The following is a 21,547-nucleotide window of genomic DNA, read 5'->3' as shown; positions in this document are numbered from 1 at the left end:
TGTTTCTTGTAAACAACACATTTTTTGATATTACTATACTTATAGTTTGGCAGTTTTTCAAAATATTAAACATCGAGTTACCATGACGCAGAACAAATTCCACTCCTATGTATACATCAAAGAGAAATTAAAACATGTCTGCATAAGAAACATACACAAGTGTTCATATAAGCCAAATTGTGGAAACAACACAAATGTCCATCACTGATGAATGGGTAAATAAAATATGGTATGTCCATGCATGTGGACTATTTTTTGGCAATAAAAGGAATTGAGTTCTGATACATGTACAGTATGGATGAACCTTGAAAACATTGTGCTAAGGGAAAGAAGCCAATCACAAGAAGACCACATACTGTATGATTTAATTTACTTGAAATTCCCAAAATAAGCAAATCCATAGAGACAAAAAAGTAGATTAGTGATTGCCAGGAACTGGAAGGAGAGGGAATAAGGTATGGCAGCTCATGGGTTTGGGCTTTCTTTTTAGGGTAGTAGAAATGTTCTAAACTTAGATAATGGTGATGGTTACACAACTCTGTGAATATACTCAGAATCATTGGACTATTTATGCTTTAAATGAGTTCATTTTACAGTGTGTGAACTGTATCTTGCTAAAAATGTTAATTATTGTACACAGTACCGAATGTATCTAGGAAGTTCTTAACTTAAATTTTTGAGGATTTTGTAGACTCAAAAATATACTTCAATAAGTTCTCTTGGTGTTATGTTTTTACTTCAGGAAATTTTAGCCAGTGTAATGATTAAGAACCTGGATACTGGAGAAGAAATACCTTTGAGTCTTGCAGAAGAGAAACTGCCAACAGGTATTAATCCTCTCACTCTACACATCATGAGGAGAACTAAAGAATATATCAGGTATGACCTAATGTTATTATTTATCATGTGAAGTATTTCATTCCGAGTGGTGACGATTTCTCTGTTTATGAACTATGATAGTCCCTAATTTTGGTTTCATTCAGCCTTTTTTTTTAATTTGCAGTAAAAGTACTTAAAATATGTATTATTAAACTTTGTTCTCTCTTAGGACTGTACAGTTACTAGGGAAAAATAGTATTTATCTTCAATCCTATATTTGGTTTATCTTCTTTTAAAATGATTTATATTATACTAGAGACAGTATTAAAACCTATTGAGGCTAAAAAGCCATGTTTGGGATGAACATCTGGTCTTCTGAAAACTTGCTTAAAGATCAGAAATTTTATATATAATTTGGAGGGTCAGAAAATGACTTTTAGTCACCCCTGGCCAGCTCCAGTGGGAGCCAAGCCCAAGTGCCAGGCCAGAACGCAAAGCATCCGCTCAGGCTCGGCTCGTGCCCGCCCAGGTGGGTGCGGGAACGGTGGGCGGCTGTGGCGCCAAAACAGCGGGCAGCAGCGACTCACAGACACTCACCCCGAGTGCTGCGCAGGGTCTAGCTCCTCGGCTGCCTTGGGTGAGCAGGGGCGCGCGAGTGCAAAAACACCTCGCCGACATCAATAGTCACCAATCACTCACTTCCACTATACACCAGTGTCTGGGGCCCAGCACTCGCAGGCAAGAGACCAACTCCCGGAGCACAGTGCGGCAGACCTGAGGATAACTCCCTGGCCACCTTGGGAAACTCCCGGAGCGCTGTGTGACAGACCTGAGGCAAGCTCTCGGGCCACCTTACCGGCTCACAGGCGTGCCTGCAAAGACACCTCAGCTAGCTCCAACAGACACCGAAGGAACGCGCCGTGCGGGGGCCCACTGCTGCAAGGAACAGGAACCTCTGACCCGCCTCATTAGACCAGCTGTGGATACAGAAAAACAAGACAACACACAAAGGCTGAACTGACATCTTCCACAAAAGAATTCAAGATAAAGTGGATAGAGTGACTGTCAATCAACTAGCCAGAAGGAGGATCCTAACAAAGAGCATCTGAAATACAACCAGACAGCATAAACAAATGATATAAAAGATACCCCAAGAACATCAGGCTCAGGAGATCAAAGAGACTGCACCACTGAAACCCCCAGATCTACCATAAAGAATCTCATACCACAAAGGTGGGAAGGCAAAGCAGACAAATCCAAATAACAAAAACAAACAAGAAGAATCCAGCATGGTAAGACACAGAAACAACCTCTCAATGAAAAGAAAAGAGGAATCCCCAGAAAGAGAGGTAGATGGAATAGAATAGCCCAAATGTCAGACATGGAATTCAAAACAATGGTGGTGAAGAAGCTCAATATGCTCGAAAACCTCAAAAACAACTATGACAACCTCCAAGAAAGTTACCAGCAGCTCCAAGAAAATTACAGGGAACTTGCAGAGAACTACACCAGCATAAAAAAAAAGACATAGAAACTATCAACAAGAACCAGGAAGAAATGAAGAATGCAATCTCTGAACTGAAAAACACAGTAGAATCAGTCAAAAGCAGACTAAATGAAGCAGGGGATCATATTAGTGAGTTAGAGAATAATATAGGAAATAATTCTCAAACGATAGAGTAAAATGAAAAAAGATTGAAAAGCTATGAACAAGATGTAAGGGAATTACAGGATAGCATGAGAAGAAATAATATCAGGATCATCGGAATCAGAGAGGGAGAAGAAAAGGAGCATGAAATTGAAAAACTGATAGGAGAAATAGTGACAGAAAATTTTCCGAACCTGATGAGAGAAAAAGCTATGCAAGTCCAAGAAGCACTGAGAGTTCCAATCAAGAGGAACCCCCAAAAACCCACTCCAAGGCACATCATAGTTAAAATGGCAACATTTCAAGACAAAGAGAGAATCCTAAAAGCAGCAAGAGAAAAGCAGCAAATAACATACAAGGGAGCTCCAATAAGGCTATCAACTGATTTCTCAACAGAAACATTACAAGCCAGAAGGGAATGGTCAAAAATATTTCAAGCAATGAAAAACAAAGGCCTACAACCAAGAATACCCTACCCAGCAAGGCTCCCAGTCAAAATAGAAGGTGAAATAAGGAGTTTCTCAAACAAAGGAAGACTGAAAGAATACATCTCCACCAAACCAGCATTGCAAGAGATGCTAAAGGGAATATTCTAAGAAAAAGGAAGAGAAAAAACAAAAAAAGAGTAGAGGAACAGAGATACAAGGGGAAATGAATAAATACATGTCAATAATAACCTTAAATGTAAATGGATTAAATACTCCAATTAAAAGACATAGGGTAACGGAATGGATAAGAAAACAGGACCCACATATTTGCTGTCTACAAGAAACACACCTCAAAACAAAAGATTTACATAGACTGAAAGTAAAGGGATATAAAAAAATATTCCAAGCAAATGGACCTGAAAAAAAAGCTGGGGTAGCAGTCCTCATATCAGACAAAATGGATTTCAAAGCAAGGGCAATAAAAAGAGACAAAGAAGGACATTTCATAATACTTAAAGGAACAATCCATCAAGAAAATATAACACTGATAATCATACATGCACCCAACATGGGAGCACCCAAATACATAAAGCAAATACTAGAAGACCACAAGAAGGATATTAACAACAACACACTCATAGTAGGAGACTTCAACACTCCATTATCAACAATAGACAGATCATCCAAGCAAAGAAACACCGAAGATATACAGGCATTGAACAACACACTAAACCACATGGACTTAACTGATATATATAGAACTATTCACCCCAAGGAAGCGAAATATACATTCTTTTCAAATGCACATGGGACATTTTCAAAGATAGACCACATAATAGGACAGAAAAGAAGTCTCAACAAATTCAAGAAAATTCAAATTATATCAAGCATCTTTTTAGACCACAATGCCTCAAAACTAAAAATCAACCTCAGAGAAAAAAATCAAAGACACCCCAACTCATGGAGAATGAATAACACGCTATTAAATAATGAATGGGTTAACAATGACATCAAAGAGGAAATCAAGAAATTTCTAGAAACTAATGACAATGAACACACAACAGCCCAAAACCTATGGGACACAGCAAAAGCAGTCCTAAGAGGGAAGTTCATAGCAATACAGGCATATCTGAAAAGGCTAGAAGAATCTTAAATAAAAAATCTAACCCTACAGCTACAAGAACTAGAACAACAACAACAAACAAAATCTAGGGCAAAAAGAAGAAAGGAAATCATCAAGATCAGAGCAGAATTAAACAACATAGAAACCAAACAAACAATCCAAAATATCAACAAAACTAGGAGCTGGTTCTTTGAAAAAATAAACAAAATCGACAAGCCTCTAGCCAGGCTCATCAAGAAAAAAAGAGAGAAGACCCAAATAAACAAAATCAGAAATGAAAGAGGAGAAATCACGACTGTTACCTCAGAAATACAAACAATTATAAGAAATTACTACAAACAACTATATGGCAAGAAATTTGACAACCTAGAAGAAATGGACAGATTTCTAGAAACATATAACCTTCCAAAACTGAATCAAGAAGAAGTAGAAAGTCTCAACAGACCAATAGCAAAGAAGGAAATTGAAACAGTAATCAAAAATCTCCCTGCACAAAAAAGCCCTGGACCAGATGGCTTCACAGGCAAATTTTACAAAACATTTAGGGAAGAACTAACTCCTACCCTCCTCAAACTATTCCAAAAAATCCAAGAAGAGGGAAAAATCCCAAACTCTTTCTATGAAGCCAGTATTACCGTAATCCCCAAACCAGGTCAAGACACAGCAAAGAAAGAAAACTACAGGCCAATATCACTGATGAACATAGATGCTAAAATCCTCAATAAAATTTTGGCAAACAGGATCCAGCAATACATCAAAAAGATCATACACCACGATCAAGTGGGATTCATCCCATGGATGCAAGGATGGTTTCATATTTGCAAATCAATAAATACAGTACATCACCTAAACAAAATGAAAGACAAAAATCACATGATCATATCTATAGATGCAGAAAAAGCATTTGATAAAGTACAACACCCATTTATGATGAAAACACTCAGCAAAATGGGAATAGAGGGAGCATACCTTAACATAATTAAGGCTATATATGAGAAGCCTGAAGCCAACATCATACTCAATGGACAAAAACTGAAAGCATTCCCCCTGAAATCAGGAACTAACAAGGCTGTCCACTCTCCCCACTTCTATTCAACATAGTGTTGGAAGTCCTAGCCACAGCAGTCAGACAAGAAAAAGAAATAAAAGGCATCCAAATTGGGAAAGAAGAAGTAAAACTATCACTATTTGCAGACGACATGATAGTCTACCTAGAAAACCCTATAAACTCCACTAAAAGACTACTCGATATAATAAGTGAATTTGGCAAAATAGCAGGGTACAAAATAAATATACAGAAATCTAAGGCATTTCTGTGCACCAACAATAAAATATCAGAGACAGAGGCAAAAAAGAAAATACCATTTACTATAGCAACAAGAAAAATAAAGTACCTAGGAATAAACTTAACCAAAGAGATAAAAGACCTGTACACTGAAAATTATGCAACATTGAAGAAAGAACTTAAGGAAGATACAAATAAATGGAAGCAAATACCATGTTCTTGGATGGGAAGAATCAGCATCATCAAAATGGCCATACTACCCAAAGCAATTTACAGATTCAATGCAATCCCTATTAAAATACCAATGACATATTTCACTGACCTAGAACAAATCCTCCCAAAATTCATATGGAACCAAAAAAGACACCGAATAGCAAAAGCAATCTTGAAACAGAAGAACACAGCAGGAGGAATCACGATACCAGACATCAAACAATACTACAAAGCCACTGTGATCAAAACAGTCTGGTACTGGCATAAGAACAGACATATAGATCAGTGGAACAGAATTGGAAGCCCAGAAATAAACCCAGGCCTCTATGGTCAACTAATCTTTGATAAAGGATGAAGGAACATAAAATGGAGTGAGAAGAGTCTCTTCAACAAATAGTGCTGGGAGAACTGGACAAGGACGTGCAAAAAAATGAAACTAGACCACCGACTTACACCACACACGAGAATAAACTCAAGATGGATTAAAGACTTAAATGTAAGCAGTGACACCATAAAAGTCCTAGAGGAAAACATAGGCAGGAAAATTTCAGCAATCCCACGTAACAATATCTTCACGGATACATCTCCTAAGGCAAGAGAAATAAAGGAAAAAATAAACAAATGGGACCACATCAAACTAAGAAGTTTCTGCTCAGCAAAAGAAAACATCAGCAAGATAAAAAGGAAACCAACCATATGGGAAAACATATTTGCCAATGATATCACAGACAGGGAACTGATCTCCAAAATATATAAAGAGCTTATACGACTCAACATCAAGAAAACAAACAACCCAATTAAAAAATGGGCAAAGGACCTGAACAAACACTTCTCTGAAGAGGACATACAGAAGGTCCATAGGCACATGAAAAAATGCTCAACATCATTGGCCATCAGAGAGATACAAGTAAAAACCACAATGAGATACCACTTTACACCTGTCAGAATGGCCATCATCAACAAATCAACAAACAACAAGTGCTGGCGAAGATGTGGAGAAACAGGAACCCTACTGCACTGTTGGTGGGAATGCAGACTGGCGCAGCCACTATGGAAAACAGTATGAAATTACCTCAAAAAAACTAAAAATGGAACTGCCTTTTGAACCAGCGATTCCACTGCTAGGATTATACCCGAAAAATCCTAAAACCCTAATTCAAAAAAACCTATGCACCCCTATGTTCATAACAGCCCTGTTTATAATAGCTAAGTACTGGAAACAGCCTAAGTGCCCATCTGTAGGTGAGTGGATCAAAAAACTGTGGTACATTTACACAATGGAATACTATGTAGCAGAAAGAAAGAAGGAACTCCTGCCATTTGCGACAACATGGATGGAACTAGAGAGAATTATGCTTAGTGAAATAAGCCAGGCAAAGAAAGCAAAATACCATATGATATCACCTAATACAGGAAACTAAAGAACAACACAAATAAAGGAACTAAATAGGCAAAGACTAGAATAGTAGTCAGTAGGGGGGAGGGAGAAAAGGGGGATAAGTAAGGGAAGGGTTAGTCAAGGAACGTGTATAAATGACTCATGGACATGGACAACGGGGAGGGATATGATTGTGGGAGAAGGGATGGGCTGGGAGGGGGGAGCAATGGGGGGAAAATGGGACAACTGTAATTGAAAAACCAAAAAATAAAATAAAATAAAATAATTTAAAAAAAATGAAATATGATTGAGTATTAAAGGGAGAAAATGTCAGGCTCAAAGCATTTGTAAAAAAAGAAAAAGAAAATGGCTTTCGAGTAGGACACTTGACTTTACTGTGGGATATATATAGATCTAAGGAATAATTTCTGTTAATAAGTTAATTTGTCATTTCTGTGTAGCCTGTTTTGCCTAGTGGAAAGGTTTTTCTTAAGTTCCTAAATTGCATTCACTTGCATTTTGTACATTGTGCCTTGCTTAAAGACTGTATTCTTTGACTTCAAATCTTTAAATTATCAGTCATTTAAATTAAACTTTATATAAAGCATTTTAACAGAGTCTTTTTTACTCTGATTAGCTCATTCTATAGTAAGTATGAATAGAGATTTTTGAGAAGTGTTAGGGAAATAGTTTCCTTTAAAATTACTTCTTCCCCTTGTAGTAATGATGCAGCACAGTCAGATGATGAAGAGAAGTTACAGTCTCACCCAACAGATACTGATGGTGGAAGATTAAAACAGAAAACGTGAGTTACAGTACATCCCTTTTCTTCATTTCAAACTTTTATTTAAAAAAAATATGGAACTACGATACTATTTTAAATCTGTACTCTATCCAATTTATAAGTCCATCCACCACTGTCACTCCCTGCCACTGGCCAATGGATTATGACATCTTTGAGTCTCTGTTGGTCATATAGCATCTGATATATAGTAAATGAGCAATAAATTTTGTGTCATGCCTATATTGTTTTTCTGACAGTAGATACCAGAGTGTTAGTAGAAGAGCTTGATTGTCTTTGAAGTTGCCTTTTCTCTTTCTCTTCATCTCTGCAAATCCTTTTTATCTTTCTAAACCCAACTACATGTGATTCTTCCTGACTTCTTCAGTTCACAGTAAATTTCTTCCTTTTCTCAATTTTACTGATACCTATATTCTATATATCTTACATTTGTCCTTTATTTTTTATTACCTTAAACTGTTCTCTGATTTTAAAACAAACAAGGTAAGTGAATATTAAACAATTAAACCATATGTTACAAAAGGATTGTGATCATGCCAGTCTTCTGTTCCCCTACAAAAACCTAGCACAATGCTGGACATATAGATTTTTGCTTGATTATATGTAAGTCACATAATTGGCAATAATTTAGTCTAAAATATAAAATAGTTCAGGCCCAAAGTGAATTCTCCAGTCAAATTTGATCTTTTTTCCTAGTGTGGAAAGGGTAGCAAAGAAAGCTTTGAGAATTTTTAGAAAAGGTGTGTGCCCACAATGCAGGTCTATGATAACACCGGCAGCTATCTGGACTTGGCTGTCTAGCAATGTGAAGTATCAGGAACTAGAGAATTAGGAACTATTCAGGAGACACATAAATATCCAGGAAAGATGTTTTTTATTCCATACATTAAAACTCATCATTTTTCTAAAGGAAAGAAAAGCTCCTCAGGATTATCCAAAGCCATTATACTTATTTATTACAATTTTTTTTTAAATCTGGTCATCTGGTATCTGATTACACAACAAAATAGAAGCACCAAACTATGACAGCCTGTAAGTTGACACGTAAACGTCAGAGGCACTGGCTGCTGTGGCTCAGTGGATTGAGCGTCGACCTGTGAGCCAAGTGTTGCTGGTTCAATTCCCAGTCAGGGCACATGACTAGGTTGCACGTCGGGTCCCCAGTTGGGGGCGCGAGTGAGAGGCAACCACACAGTGATATTTCTCTCCCTCTCTTTCTCCTTTCCCCTCTCTCTAAAAATAAATAAATAAACAAACAAATTAATTATTTTAAAAAAAGAACATCAGATAATATTCCAATTGCAAGAGAGGAATCAAAAAAAATAATAAAAGGACTCTTACACAGCACAACCATTTTGTATGGCAGTGGTTTAAACTTTTTCTCATGTTATGACAAACATAGAACATGGCAATATTTGTACAGAATGCTAGAGTAAACTAATGGTCAGAAGAGATTGGTCCAGAATATGGCTTCCCTGTGCCCTGCCCTATTGTCTGAAAGGCTTGGAGCCAATATTATGGCCCACTTTCAAACCATTTGAAAGGTCCTGAATGTATTAAGGAACAGTAACGGTAATTGACCCTATTTACCCTGGCTGGTTTGGCTCAGTGGATTGAGCGTCGGCCTGCGAGCTAAGTGTCGCTGGTTCGATCTTCCAGTCAGGGCACATCAGAGAAGGAAAACTCTGACTCCAAAAAACCTCCGCTGCCTTGCGGCATACCTCTTCAGGGGAAAGGCTAAGGGAGTAAACCCCGACAGAAAATCCGGAGCCGGAGTCCCTAAGGCGGTTTGACGTTGTAGTCAACACCGGCTACTCCTGCGGCGCACCTGAAGCCAAGCTGTATTGACTCCGTCTTTCCCTTGGATCCTTCAGCTGCGAAGAGAGGGGGGGTCTGCTGCATGGGCAACAGCAGACCCTCCATATCACCCTTCCCAGGCTCTGTAGCTTCAGCTTCACTGGAGAGGACACTCCAGCGTCATCGCAAGATGTCGATTCAACACGGGAGGAGACAGATACCGTGTCACTCCCGAGTCGGACTGCACAGCCATTCTCGGCGGTGCAGATAGACTCTTAAGAAGCTACACCATCGTCTCTCGAGACGGATGGCTGCCGCCGCCGACGACGACTAAGGAAAGAAACATATTGAACATTAAATGCTATTGAAGAAGGCACAAAGGTGTATATTTTAGAGATGTTTTCATCCAAAAGGATTAAAACATGTTTTCTTGCTTAAAGTAGTAGTAAACCTATAGTTATCCAGAAAATATAACTTCAGAACTATAAGAGCAGAGACCTTATAGTGATTATTTATTTTTTAAAGATTTTAGTTATTTATTTTTTTATTGAGGGAAAGGGAGAGAGAAAGAGAGAGGGAGAAACATCGATATGAGAGAGAAACATCAACTGGTTGCCTGTTGCACACACCCCAACTGGGGACTGAACCCTCAGCCCAGGCATGTGCTCTGACCAGGAATTGAACTGGGAACCTTTAGCTTTGCAGAATGACACGCATCCAGCTAAGCCACACCAGTCAGGGCTATAGTGATTTTTAAAACAATTTATCATCTGTGTTTTCTGATTATAAAAATACGTAAAATAGAAAATTAAAGTATCTCATATGCTCACCCGAGACATTCCTGGTATTAATAATCAGGTGCATTCTCCATAGAATTATTTTTCTCACAAAAGTGGGATTATACTGTGCCTATAGTTCATCAGCTTTCTTTAAAATAGATCTAGTGTATAATGGTCATCTTTTTCATATCAGTACCAATAGTAAATATATTGTAATCTTTCTGTCAGCCAGATATGGTCGTCTTTAGTGCTACAGATACAATAGTTAAGCATAGTCTCATCCCTCGGAGAACTTCCATTTCAATAGGAAAAACAGGCATTGAACATGTAATTACACAGATAAATCTTACTACATTTGTAGTAATTGCTATAAAAGAACTGAATGGGATACTGTGGAACTATATAATGTCAAAACCTGTTCTGAGGAGTCAAGGAGGGCTTTTTTGGGAGAGAGCTGTTTGGTCTGAGACCTAAAGAGGAACAGAAATTAGCTAGAGAAGGAGTGTTCCAAGCAGCAATAACTACACATGCAAAGGCCCTGAGGTGACTAAGAACTTGCTACATTTAAAGAACTGAGGTTTCCCTCGTTTATTTTATTACATTCCATTGTAAGGATATGCAGTCACTTATTTGTTTATTCCTCTGTTGATGAAGATTCTGTTTATCTCTACTTTTTACCTATTCTTTTTTTTTACTTCTTTTTTATTGTTGTTCTACTACAGTTGTCCTAATTTTTCCCGTTGCTCTCCACTGCTCTGCCCTCCCCCCTCTCCCACAGTCAGTCCCCCACCCTGTTGTCCATGTCCATGGGTCATTAAGCTAGCTCCTTTACCTTTTACCTGTTCTGAATAATGCTGCTGTGGACACCTTCATATAATTATATATAGCTTAGCAACTTTTTCAAATTCTGTCCTTACTTATAAGCTCCCATTAATTGGTAAACATTTACCCCTGACTTATGTATTTTGTTTTAGTTGTAAATATCATGTGCTTTGCCTTGTTTTTTTATATAATTTTAATATATGAAATTTGAGATGTAGATAATTTAAAAAACAATAAGTCCTATTTATGGAAGCTTGAAATGCATACTTACATTACAGTGTTTGGGAATATCTACTGGGAAAGCTCTACCTAACTGTATTGCATGCAAATCCCCAAACTGAAAGAGATGGGACAAGAGGCCATCTTAGGCTACCAAAGTGTTCTTTTTTTTTTTTTTTTTTTTTTTTTAATTTTTGTTCAAAGTGTTCTGTTTTGAAAGCAAATAAATCTTTAGTTTTGGTTTTTTGGTTTCTTTGGTTTTTTTTTTTTGTCGTTGTTAAAGTGTGTTTTTTTTTAAAGTGTGTTTTTAAGGATGACTCTCGAAAGCAATCTTCTCAGAGCAATTCTCACTGCAGATTCATGGCCTCACCCCAGATCTTCTAAATCAGATGATTTGGGGATGGGGTCTAGGTATCTGTACTTTAAACACTCCCTTCCCACCCGGTCCTTGCCAATTGATTTTCACCATTGAAAACCAGTGCTCCAGAGTATACAATATTATATATTGGGAGAAGTACCTCTGTTTCCTTTGTAGCCATATTGACTTGAATATACGGTGGGGAAAAGTAGGTTTACACTTGTGAGTATGCAAAACAGTTTATTCTTGTATTACTTTTATTAATTATTGTATTATTTTCCATATGAACAACTATAAACCTACCTTTCCCCACCTTGCATTCTATATAATAAGAGATTTAGGAACTCAAAGACCTACTATTTATGTAAAAAAAAACATTCAAAATAATATACTTTACCAATCACGGCTAATGAGATTATTAGTGAATTGTGAAACTTATATGGTTAGTTGAATTAATAAGAAATAATTTGGGGGTTGGTTTTTTGTTTTTTTTTTTGTTTTTTTTTTTTGTATTTTTGGTAAGGACTCAACTAAAGAAGTTCTTAGGAAAATCAGTGAAGAGAGCAAAGCACCTTGCTGAGGAATATGGTGAACGTGCTGTAAATAAAGTTAAAAGTGTTAGAGATGAAGGTAAGTGAAACAGAACATTTCAGCCGAATATTTGGTTTGTCATCATCTAAATTTAGCCTGTAGTTTATAAGAAGCATTCTGTTTTATGAAAAGTAATAAACCTTTATAAATACTACCTTAGCATTTCAGTAAGTCATGTTACTCTCACTGTCACTTAATTTTATAAGTGGGAAAAATGAATTTACACATCTTAAACATGAATTTGTATGTACTTTGTGACTGTGGCAACCTACAAGAGTTGAGTGTTCAATAATCAGCTGTAAATTAGTTATGTAAGGCTATTTGGTTTTTACAAATATTTTCAAAAATTCGGTAAATTTTGTAATTTTGCACAGATCTTAACTTCCTATGCCCTTGTCATCATTGTACTTGTTTGTTTTATTTAATACACACATATAATATTCTGTGCCAGACACTGTTCTAAGCACTGACCTCTGTTAACTCATTTAATCCTCATAAAAACTCTTTGAGGTAAGTACCACTATTATCCCCATTTTATAGATGAGAACAGTGAAGCACAGATAGGTCAGGTACCTTGCCTGTGGTCACATGGATAATAACTGACAAAGCTGAGTTTGGACCCAGGTAATCTGGCACTTGGCTCCATGCTCTTAGTCAATATGCTATTTAGTAATAGCCAGATTTTGCTTCTTCATTTAATGAATTTTCTTGGTAAGTAGTGGATATAAAAGTATGATAGCAGCTATGTCTACGTTAGCTAGTGATGATTTCTGTTGCTTTTCTATTTAGTGTTTCATACTGATCAAGATGATCCATCATCAAGTGATGATGAAGGAATGCCATACACAAGACCAGTTAAATTCAAAGCAGCGCATGGTTTCAAAGGACCTTATGATTTTGATCAGATAAAAGTGGTGCAAGATCTTAGTGGTGAACATATGGTAAGCAACCTCTTTATTTTTCAGTGTTGATTCTGTTTTTCTTAAAGATTTTATTTATTTTTAGAGCGAGGGGAAGGGAGGGAGAAAGGGAGGAAGAGAAACATCAGTGTGAGAGAGAAACATTGATCAGTTGCCTCCCATTCATGCCCCAACCAGGACCAAACCCACAACCTAGGCCAGGCATGTGCCCTGACCCAGAATCAAAACGGTGACCTTTCACTTTGCAGGGCAACGCCCAACCCACTGAGCCACACCAGGCAGCGCAAGAGTTCACATTCTTTAATCCTCTCACACACACACACACACACACACACACTCTCTCTCTCTCTCTCTCTCTCTCTCTCTCTCTCTCTCTTCCCCTCACTCTCTCCCCCCCTCTTTCTCCCCCTCTCTCTCTCTCTCTCGCTGTCTCTCTCTCTCTCGCTCTCTCCCCCTCTCTCTCTCCCCCCCTCTCTCCCTCTCTCTCTCGCTCACTCTCTCTCCCCCTCTCTCCCTCTCTCTCTCTCTCTCTCTCACTCCCCCACTGTTTTCAGTATCTATAATATCTGGGAATTCTAGCCATATACTGTGAAACATTGCTTCTTAGGTGGGGGCAGGAAGAGACCACACCATTCCAGTACTTCTTCAAATGCCCAATACTAACAGGGTCATTGCTAAGGTGGGTCATGTTCTTCCCTCAGCCCTGGTCAGGAGGTGTTGGTGCTATGCTAAAGGCTCTGCCTCCTCCTATCCTACCCCTCTTTATGTTCAGCTAGGAAACTGAGATCCCAAACTAAGATTTATGCTTTACTTTGAAGTTTTTCAGCCACCTCAGAACTACAATTTCCATTAATATATGAACAAGGTTTGGAATCCTGAAATTGTTAGTTTAGATTATGGCAAACTGCAGTTGTGTTGTCTTGCCTTTTTTTGAAAAGTCCCTCTTTGTGGTATTCTTCCACCATTGGACTGTTAGCTTTAAGCGGTGTCAGTAATGTGGGCACTATCTTAGTGTGTGTAATTGGCCATGATTTTTTAATTTTGACTTAATATCTCAATTTTTAAAATAATAACTTTGAACCTTCCTTTGTTTTCATAGGGAGCTGTTTGGACAATGAAATTTTCTCACTGTGGCAGATTACTTGCCTCAGCTGGACAAGACAATGTAGTGAGAATATGGGCTTTAAAAAATGCTTTTGACTATTTCAACAATATGCGGATGAAATATAATACTGAAGGTATTTTTCATTTATTTGTGGACTTTAAAAATCCAAAGACACCTGACATTTTTACATTTTAGGTATGGTAATGCCCTCTTACCTGGCAGTCATTTGCAGCAACCACTATTTACTATAATATCCACAAACCTAAAAGTAAAACAGAAGTCAACAGCAAAAAGCATGTAAACTCAGTGAAAAAAGCTACCACAAAGCTTTTGACTTTCAGATATAGTGCAGAGTTAATTTCATCAACTGTTAGGACAAACTTACTTGGTTTCCTTTGGCAATCTTCAGTTCTATTCCAGGTTAAAACGAAATTCTGATTAATCGAGAAAAAGAATTAGAATAATATGGTATATACATCCAATAAAGAATGATTAAGGAAACATAGCATGGAAAGTAAATGTGATTTGTCCTTTCATCAAAGGATATGTGGAAAAAGGTTAAACGGAAAAGAAACCTTAGAACATGATGTATGTACACAATTATTACAGCTATGTAAAATATTTATGTATCATGGTAAATTATCAGGAAAAGTATGTAATAGAATTTATGTAAATAGGAGCTTTAAGTTTTGGGGGTTATTTTCTTGTAATTATTCAACTGCAATAAATATTCTCCACAAATACCTCCCTCCCTACCCCACCCCCATCTCCAATCAACCAAAGCTGGAAAACAAGAAGTTAAGGGGTGGGAGAAAGGAGAATAGAGCTTGTCATGGGCAGAAGAATAGAGTACAGTCAAAGCAGCAATTTGAGGAACATAAAAATCTAGGAAGACCCACTAAACTACCAAGCAGTATCCTATAGACTTTAGGAGTCCTGTGTGTATTGCTTGCATTATGTTGTAATACATAATTGAAGATGATAAAGAGTTGACAACATAGTAAACAATGTTTACTACACATTTCTTTTATCCCCTGCCTGGGGCAAAAAGACTTATTTTCAGTAGCCCTTGAGACTTACCCCAGCCTAGACCCTTCCTGACCCTTAATTGTTCATTTTGACACTTCTTATGACTGACAAGAATGTGTTCGCTGTGAATAATGAGAATTTAATAGTATTGGGTTGGCCAAAAAGTTCACTTGGTTTTTTTCTGTAAGATGGCTCTAGTAGCTCTTAGTTGCCTTTAACTTCATTCAAAACAATTTTGTTAGGTTGCATTGTGACAGCTATCTTATCAGGGTGCATTTAAAAAAAAAAGACACCTTACCGAAATTGGTGAATTTTTGTGTAGCCATTTTAATATTGAAGATGGAAGAAAATAAGCCACATTTTCAGCATATTATGCTTTATGTTATTTCAAGAAAGGGAAAAACGCAACTGAAACGCAAAAAAAGATGTGTGCAGTGTATAGAGAAGGGGCTGTGACTGATCGAACATGTCAAAAGTGGTTTGCAAAGTTTTGTGCTGGAGATTTCTCGCTGGACGATGCTCCACGTTTGGGTACACCAGTTGAAGTTGATAGCGATCCAATCGAGACGTTAATTGAGAACAATCAACATTATACCACGTGGGAGATAGCCAACATACTCAAAATATACAAATCAATAAAGTTACTGGTGAACATGAAAAATGTGTGTTTTATTTTACAGAAAAAACTAAACAGACCTTTTGGCTAACCCAGTACTTTATTAAATTGGGGAAATGGTTAGGCCATTTTATAAAGATTTTATATAAAGGTGATTAAAACAAGTATTTTGGTGCCTACAGAGTTCATGCTTTACATGTATTTTTCTAGAATGTTATATTCTATGGCTGTTAATTAGGTGCTCCTGTGTCATTATTTCTGATTAGGTGTGTGTATATATACATGTACATCTGTACATACATACCTTTTTACAGTTATGTTGTTTTTCAGGACGTGTGTCCCCATCACCTTCTCAGGAAAGCCTAAATTCATCAAAATCTGATACAGATACAGGGGTATGTTTGTTATTTTATAGTTAGTATTGTTAAATACTATTATTTGATTTGTTTACTATAAAGTACCTTATCGTTTTCTTTCTTTTGGGGGGTTTTCAAAAGTGCCTTATTGTTTATGAGGAATTAGAGTTACATGAAAGCAATTAAAGTTAAGATGTGTTAGTAGAGTTTCTTCTTTTAGAATTGGTAAATGAAAAAGTCTGATGTTTAAAGGTTGTCAGACAGTGAATATTACTCAAGCTACCAAACTACTAATGGAAACTAAAAATGAAATAAAATCCCCTCCCCTCAAATCCGTGTTAAATACTTTTAAGAAATAATAATGGGTCCTGGATACGAGGCAATTAAGGAAAGAAATAAGATACTGAAATATTTTACTGTTCCCATCTTGTTTAACAAATGCTTTATCACAGTTTTAGGTAGTTTAGAATATCTAAATGATTTTCATTTGGTCTCCAAGCTGGAGGATTAAATATAACCAATTTTAACCCTAAAAAGTGGAATACAGAATATTCTAAGCTGTCCCTTATGCTTGTGTACTGACCTAGGCAAGTGTAATATAAACAAAGAGAACCTATATCCACCTGCTCAACAGCATTTTCCTGGCATTTTATTGGCTCTGTAGTATTGGACCCGAATTTTTCCCTACTCTAAACATACCCCTCTCAGCTTTCATGGTTCTGGGTTCTGTATTATTTTCTTGTTCTCTTCTAGTATCCCTGCTGTCTCTTCCACCCCCTTAAATATTGCTGTTTCTTAGGGTTCTGTCCTTGGCGATTCTCAGTTGACTTACTCACTTGCTGTCTTTAGTCCTGAACTGGCTTGAGCTCCAGAATTCTGATTTCCTTTCAATAGTTTTATATTTTTTAAACAAGAATGAGATCTTATTGTGCATGCTACCCTATCACATAACAATATATATATATATATAGATATATGATCTCTCCACCTATACATTCTTTAAGCACATCAGTTAATAGATCTAAAACAACTCCTTCAACAAATGTTTTCTGAGTGCCTGGTCCATATGCCAGACATTGCTAGATTCTGCAAAGTCAAATGAGACTTATTCTATAGCCTCTGGGACCTTGTTGACCAGTGAAACAGACGTAGCCACAGTTACAGTATTGAGTGGTAATACGCTACAGAGTACTGCACAAGTATAGGAGTTAGCCTTGTGAATCAGGGTGTCGGGACAAACTTCCTGGAGGCTTTGGTGTTTGAGCTAGGCATTAACTATAATACAGTACATGAGAGAAGGAAGGACGGGGCATTTCAGAGAAGATAGCAAGTACAAAGGCATAGGGGCTGGAAGAGCACAGCTTGTTAAAAGCACTACAAGAAATTCCATGTGGCAGAAGCACGTGTACCTGTTGGGAGTTGCAGGAGAGATAGGCAGGACTGGGATTTTAAGTGGCCTTTTGTAGTAAACTAAGACACTTGAACTTTATCCTGCAAGCTACTGGAAGAGAAGGTGCTTTCTGGGGTTTTGATCAGAATCTTAATTAAAACGTGCAGACTTTTGTTTTAGAAAGAATATTCTGGTAGCACTGTAAAAAATAGATTGGATGACCCTGGCCCAGAGTGTCTCAGTTGGTTGGACGGTCATCTCGTGACTAAAAGGTTGCAGGTTCAACCCCTGCTCTGGGCATGTACAGTCCCCAGTCTGGGCACATGAAGGAGGTAGCCAATCAATGTTTCTCTCCCTTCCTCTCTAAAATCAAGACAAAAATGTTCTCAGGTGAGGATTTTAATTTTTTTTAAAGAATAGATTGGATGGGGGCTTCAGTCTAGACACAGGGAGACCACATAAGAGGCTATTAACTCAGGAGAGGAATGGGTACTTCAGTTATGATAGATTATGATAGCAGTGGGTCTAGAATCCATAAAGACAAACTGAATTCAAGAGAAGTGAAAAATAAACTATCTCGAGGACTTGGTGACTGACTAGCTAGTAAGATGCCAGGCTTGAGTAACTGGATGGATGTTAATGGTCATTCACCGATATATTTTTATCTATACACAACCCTGCTTCTCTCTTTTGAGCTTTGTTTAATGGCTTCAGTATCCATAAGTTACCTTTTTAACACAATCTAAAACACTGTATTTTCCTTCCTTACCTACATATCAGATTAGTTACAAATTCCTGTCCACTCTACCTCCATCTACAAATGCCCATGGAATCTGTCCCCTCATCTCCCATTGTCATGCACATCATCTAGGCCCTTGGCACTTACAGCACTCGTTTAAATGTTTGCAGTAGCCTCCTAATTGGTTTTTCTGTCTCTGATCTCTACACAATTCATTTTCTGCACTGCCACCACCTTTTTTTTTCCTTCAAAATACAGATCTGACTATGGTATATTGTGGTTGAAAATCTTCTGATGGCTCCTTGTAACCTACAAAATAAGATCCTTCCTGATACTGCTTCATCTTACCTTTTAAACTCAGTTCTAATTCTCTAGTGCCTGCGCATCCTGTTTGCTTTGCTGGATATAGGTCTGTACCCTAAACACTCACTTTCATGTCTTTGTCCATGTTTGATTTGCTGGGAATGCTTTTCCTGTCGCCCCCCCGCCCCCACCCCCACCCCCAGTTCCTCACAAGGCACAGCCCTACTCACCCTTGAAGACTTAACTCAAATATGTTCTCTCTCTTTTTATTTTACCTGAACCAAGCAGGTAGAATTGTTCCTCATTTGTGTTCTAACAGTACATCATGTGTACTTTGACATTGCTATCACCATGTCTTTCTTGGCAATTTGTCTCACTGGCTGGGCCCTGGGCTCATACAAAGCAGAGAACTGTATTCACAGATCTTAGTATCCTGGAAACCTAACCCCATGTCTAAATGTTGATAGGCTTGAATCAGTGTTGAATTCTTGCTTCTCTGCCCTTATGCCTATTCCCCTTATCTGAATACCTACAATCTCCCTTCTTTCTATTCCAAGCATGCCCAGTTTTCAAGGCCTACTTCCTCCCGAAAATCTTCACTGACTAATGTAGTGGATGGAGAAAATTTTAACTGCTTTGCTTTAGGGGACAGGCTTTGCTCTTATTAGTTTTAATTCACCATAAAGTTTCCGGGCATTGGTTACTATTAAGAACAGGGACTATTCGTACCAGCTTATTTCATGCTTATTTCAACAATCATACTTACAGATTTTTAACTACTTCCATCCATGCCCCCCCCCAAAAAAAACACTGTGTAATTTCCAATTTATTCAAGTACAAAGCCTTTTAAATGAGGAGAATAGTAGTCCTCTGACACAAAATATAGTGACCCCCTGGAGTACTAAGGTTTTGTTTTTTCTGGAGTGGTTGAGAATCATTTTCTGTCTGCCGTTTTCAGGAAAAGATTGTCTGTGGTTTCCTTTATTTATGTCATTCTATTGAGACAGTTGAAAGAGGCCTCTATTCTATCTCATATGCCTTTGAAGTTTGCTATCAGTTGTTCTTTGAATCTAGTGCTAGCTGCAGTGAGATCCAGTAAGCACAGTGAAGTTTATATTTTCCTGATGTGTATGTTCTTTTTTTCTTTTTCCTCATGATAGTGATATGTTAAAGCTTTTTTGAACTACATTTTCACTCTTCTTAGCATCCATGTAAAACTGTTGTACAGTGAGGCCTACAGCTGGACACACACCAGATCAGTCATCTACTCATTGGTCATGCAAAGCCTAGGATTCTGGCTGTTAGGCTCTCTCTGTTTTTGTTGATTTTTAAAAGTAACTCAGTAAACATAAGGCAGGAAAGAAGAGTTACATGCATAGTTTGCTCCATTATGCTAGGGACTTATAAAATTTATTCTTAACACTAGAAGTTGTAAGTATGCAATTTACCTAAAATAAATGCTTTTCTTGGGTAGATCTATGTTTGATGGGCTTGATTAGTGCAACATCAGTATGGGTATTACAGCATTTAACTGGTGCTTAGAATTTTTGAGAGGAGATTTTAGGGGAGGAAAAAAATTCCTCTACCCTCTTAGTTTTTGCAGCTGGGATCTACAAAATAACCTAACAAAGGACAGATTAGGAGGAGAAATGGGCCCTGGCCAGGTTGCTCAATTGGTTAGAGTGTTGTCCCAATATTCCAAGGTTGCCGGTTAGGTCCCCAGTCAAGGCACATATAAGAATCAACCAACGAATACATAAATAAGTGTAACAACAAATCAATCTCTCCATATATCTATCTTTCTATTTCTATTTCTCTCAAATCAATAAATAAAAATAAGTATTTTTAAAAGAGGAGAAATGGTATGTATGTAGAGAGACCTTCATAGAAACATAGGGCAGACCCAAAGAAACAGTTAAACCCAGGGGCTTTTATATATCATTTTAACAAAGAGCAATAAGTCTGTGGGGATGGAAAAGACAAAGGAGAGGATTTAGGCTTTTAGCAGGGGTCAGTTGTGGGAATGTAAATACATTAGATGAAATTTATGTAAGATAAGGGTTATTTAGTAAAGTCCTGTGAGTTATCTCCAGAGATAAGATTCTTTCTCCCCTTCCTGGTAAAGGAGAGGTGAGGGGAAGACACCTTCTCAAAGGGAATTTTATGCTCTGCTTTTAGGTAGAAAGGGGGAGGGTAGAGACTTTCTTTTTTCTTTTTTTGATTTATTTGTTGTTTTTCTATTACAGTTGTCCCACTTTTTCCCCCATAAAGACTTCCTTGTGTCCGTTTCTTCTAAGTTGCCTTCAGCTCAAAATAATTCTTGTGCAAAGAGAGGCATATTTTCGGGTGACATATTTTGATCCCCTTCAAGGTCAATAGAATCAAAAGCTTGGAGAAGGGAGTTAACTGTAGAGGAATGAGAAGTAATTTTTGGGAAATTCTACATATGCAGTATTTTATTTAAAATATGCATTGGTTTAGATTTGGTTTAGTCAACAGTGGACAATCCATCCCACGGACCTATACACATGGAGGAAGACAGACATCAACAACGTTAATGTATGTCCAAAACAGAATTAAGTACAATACATATAATTTTCCCAACCACTCCTTTGACATGTGCTTGATGTCAGTTCATTGTTTAATAATACCATCTCCTGAGTCAGAAACTGTGATTACTTTTTACTCGCTTCCCTCCCTTCAGTGTGTGCTCATTTACCACATCCTGCCCAAATGTCTTTGGAATCTGGCCATTCCTTTCATTTCCACTGCTATAATCCTGGCTTTATCTGTTACCTGGACCATTAGAGCTCTTTTCCCAGATTCC

General features: G+C 37.6%; 1 protein-coding gene across 1 annotated transcript in view; it reads left to right on the top strand.

Annotated features, from left to right (window-relative positions):
- Positions 1–21,547, top strand: part of WDR44 (WD repeat domain 44) — an 89,412-nt gene that overhangs the window by 45,247 nt on the left and 22,618 nt on the right. The window contains exons 7-12 of the mRNA XM_090264845.1: positions 743–879; positions 7,616–7,699; positions 12,195–12,301; positions 13,052–13,203; positions 14,282–14,420; positions 16,263–16,327. Coding sequence (XP_090120971.1) covers positions 743–879; positions 7,616–7,699; positions 12,195–12,301; positions 13,052–13,203; positions 14,282–14,420; positions 16,263–16,327 — 684 coding nt within the window. The remainder of the gene's footprint in view (positions 1–742; positions 880–7,615; positions 7,700–12,194; positions 12,302–13,051; positions 13,204–14,281; positions 14,421–16,262; positions 16,328–21,547) is intronic.

This window comes from Furipterus horrens, unplaced genomic scaffold (genome assembly GCF_987537825.1).
Source record: "Furipterus horrens unplaced genomic scaffold, mFurHor1.1.pri manual_scaffold_17, whole genome shotgun sequence".
Classification (NCBI taxonomy): Eukaryota; Metazoa; Chordata; class Mammalia; order Chiroptera; family Furipteridae; genus Furipterus; species Furipterus horrens.
This window is presented reverse-complemented; position numbering and strand designations above follow the sequence as displayed.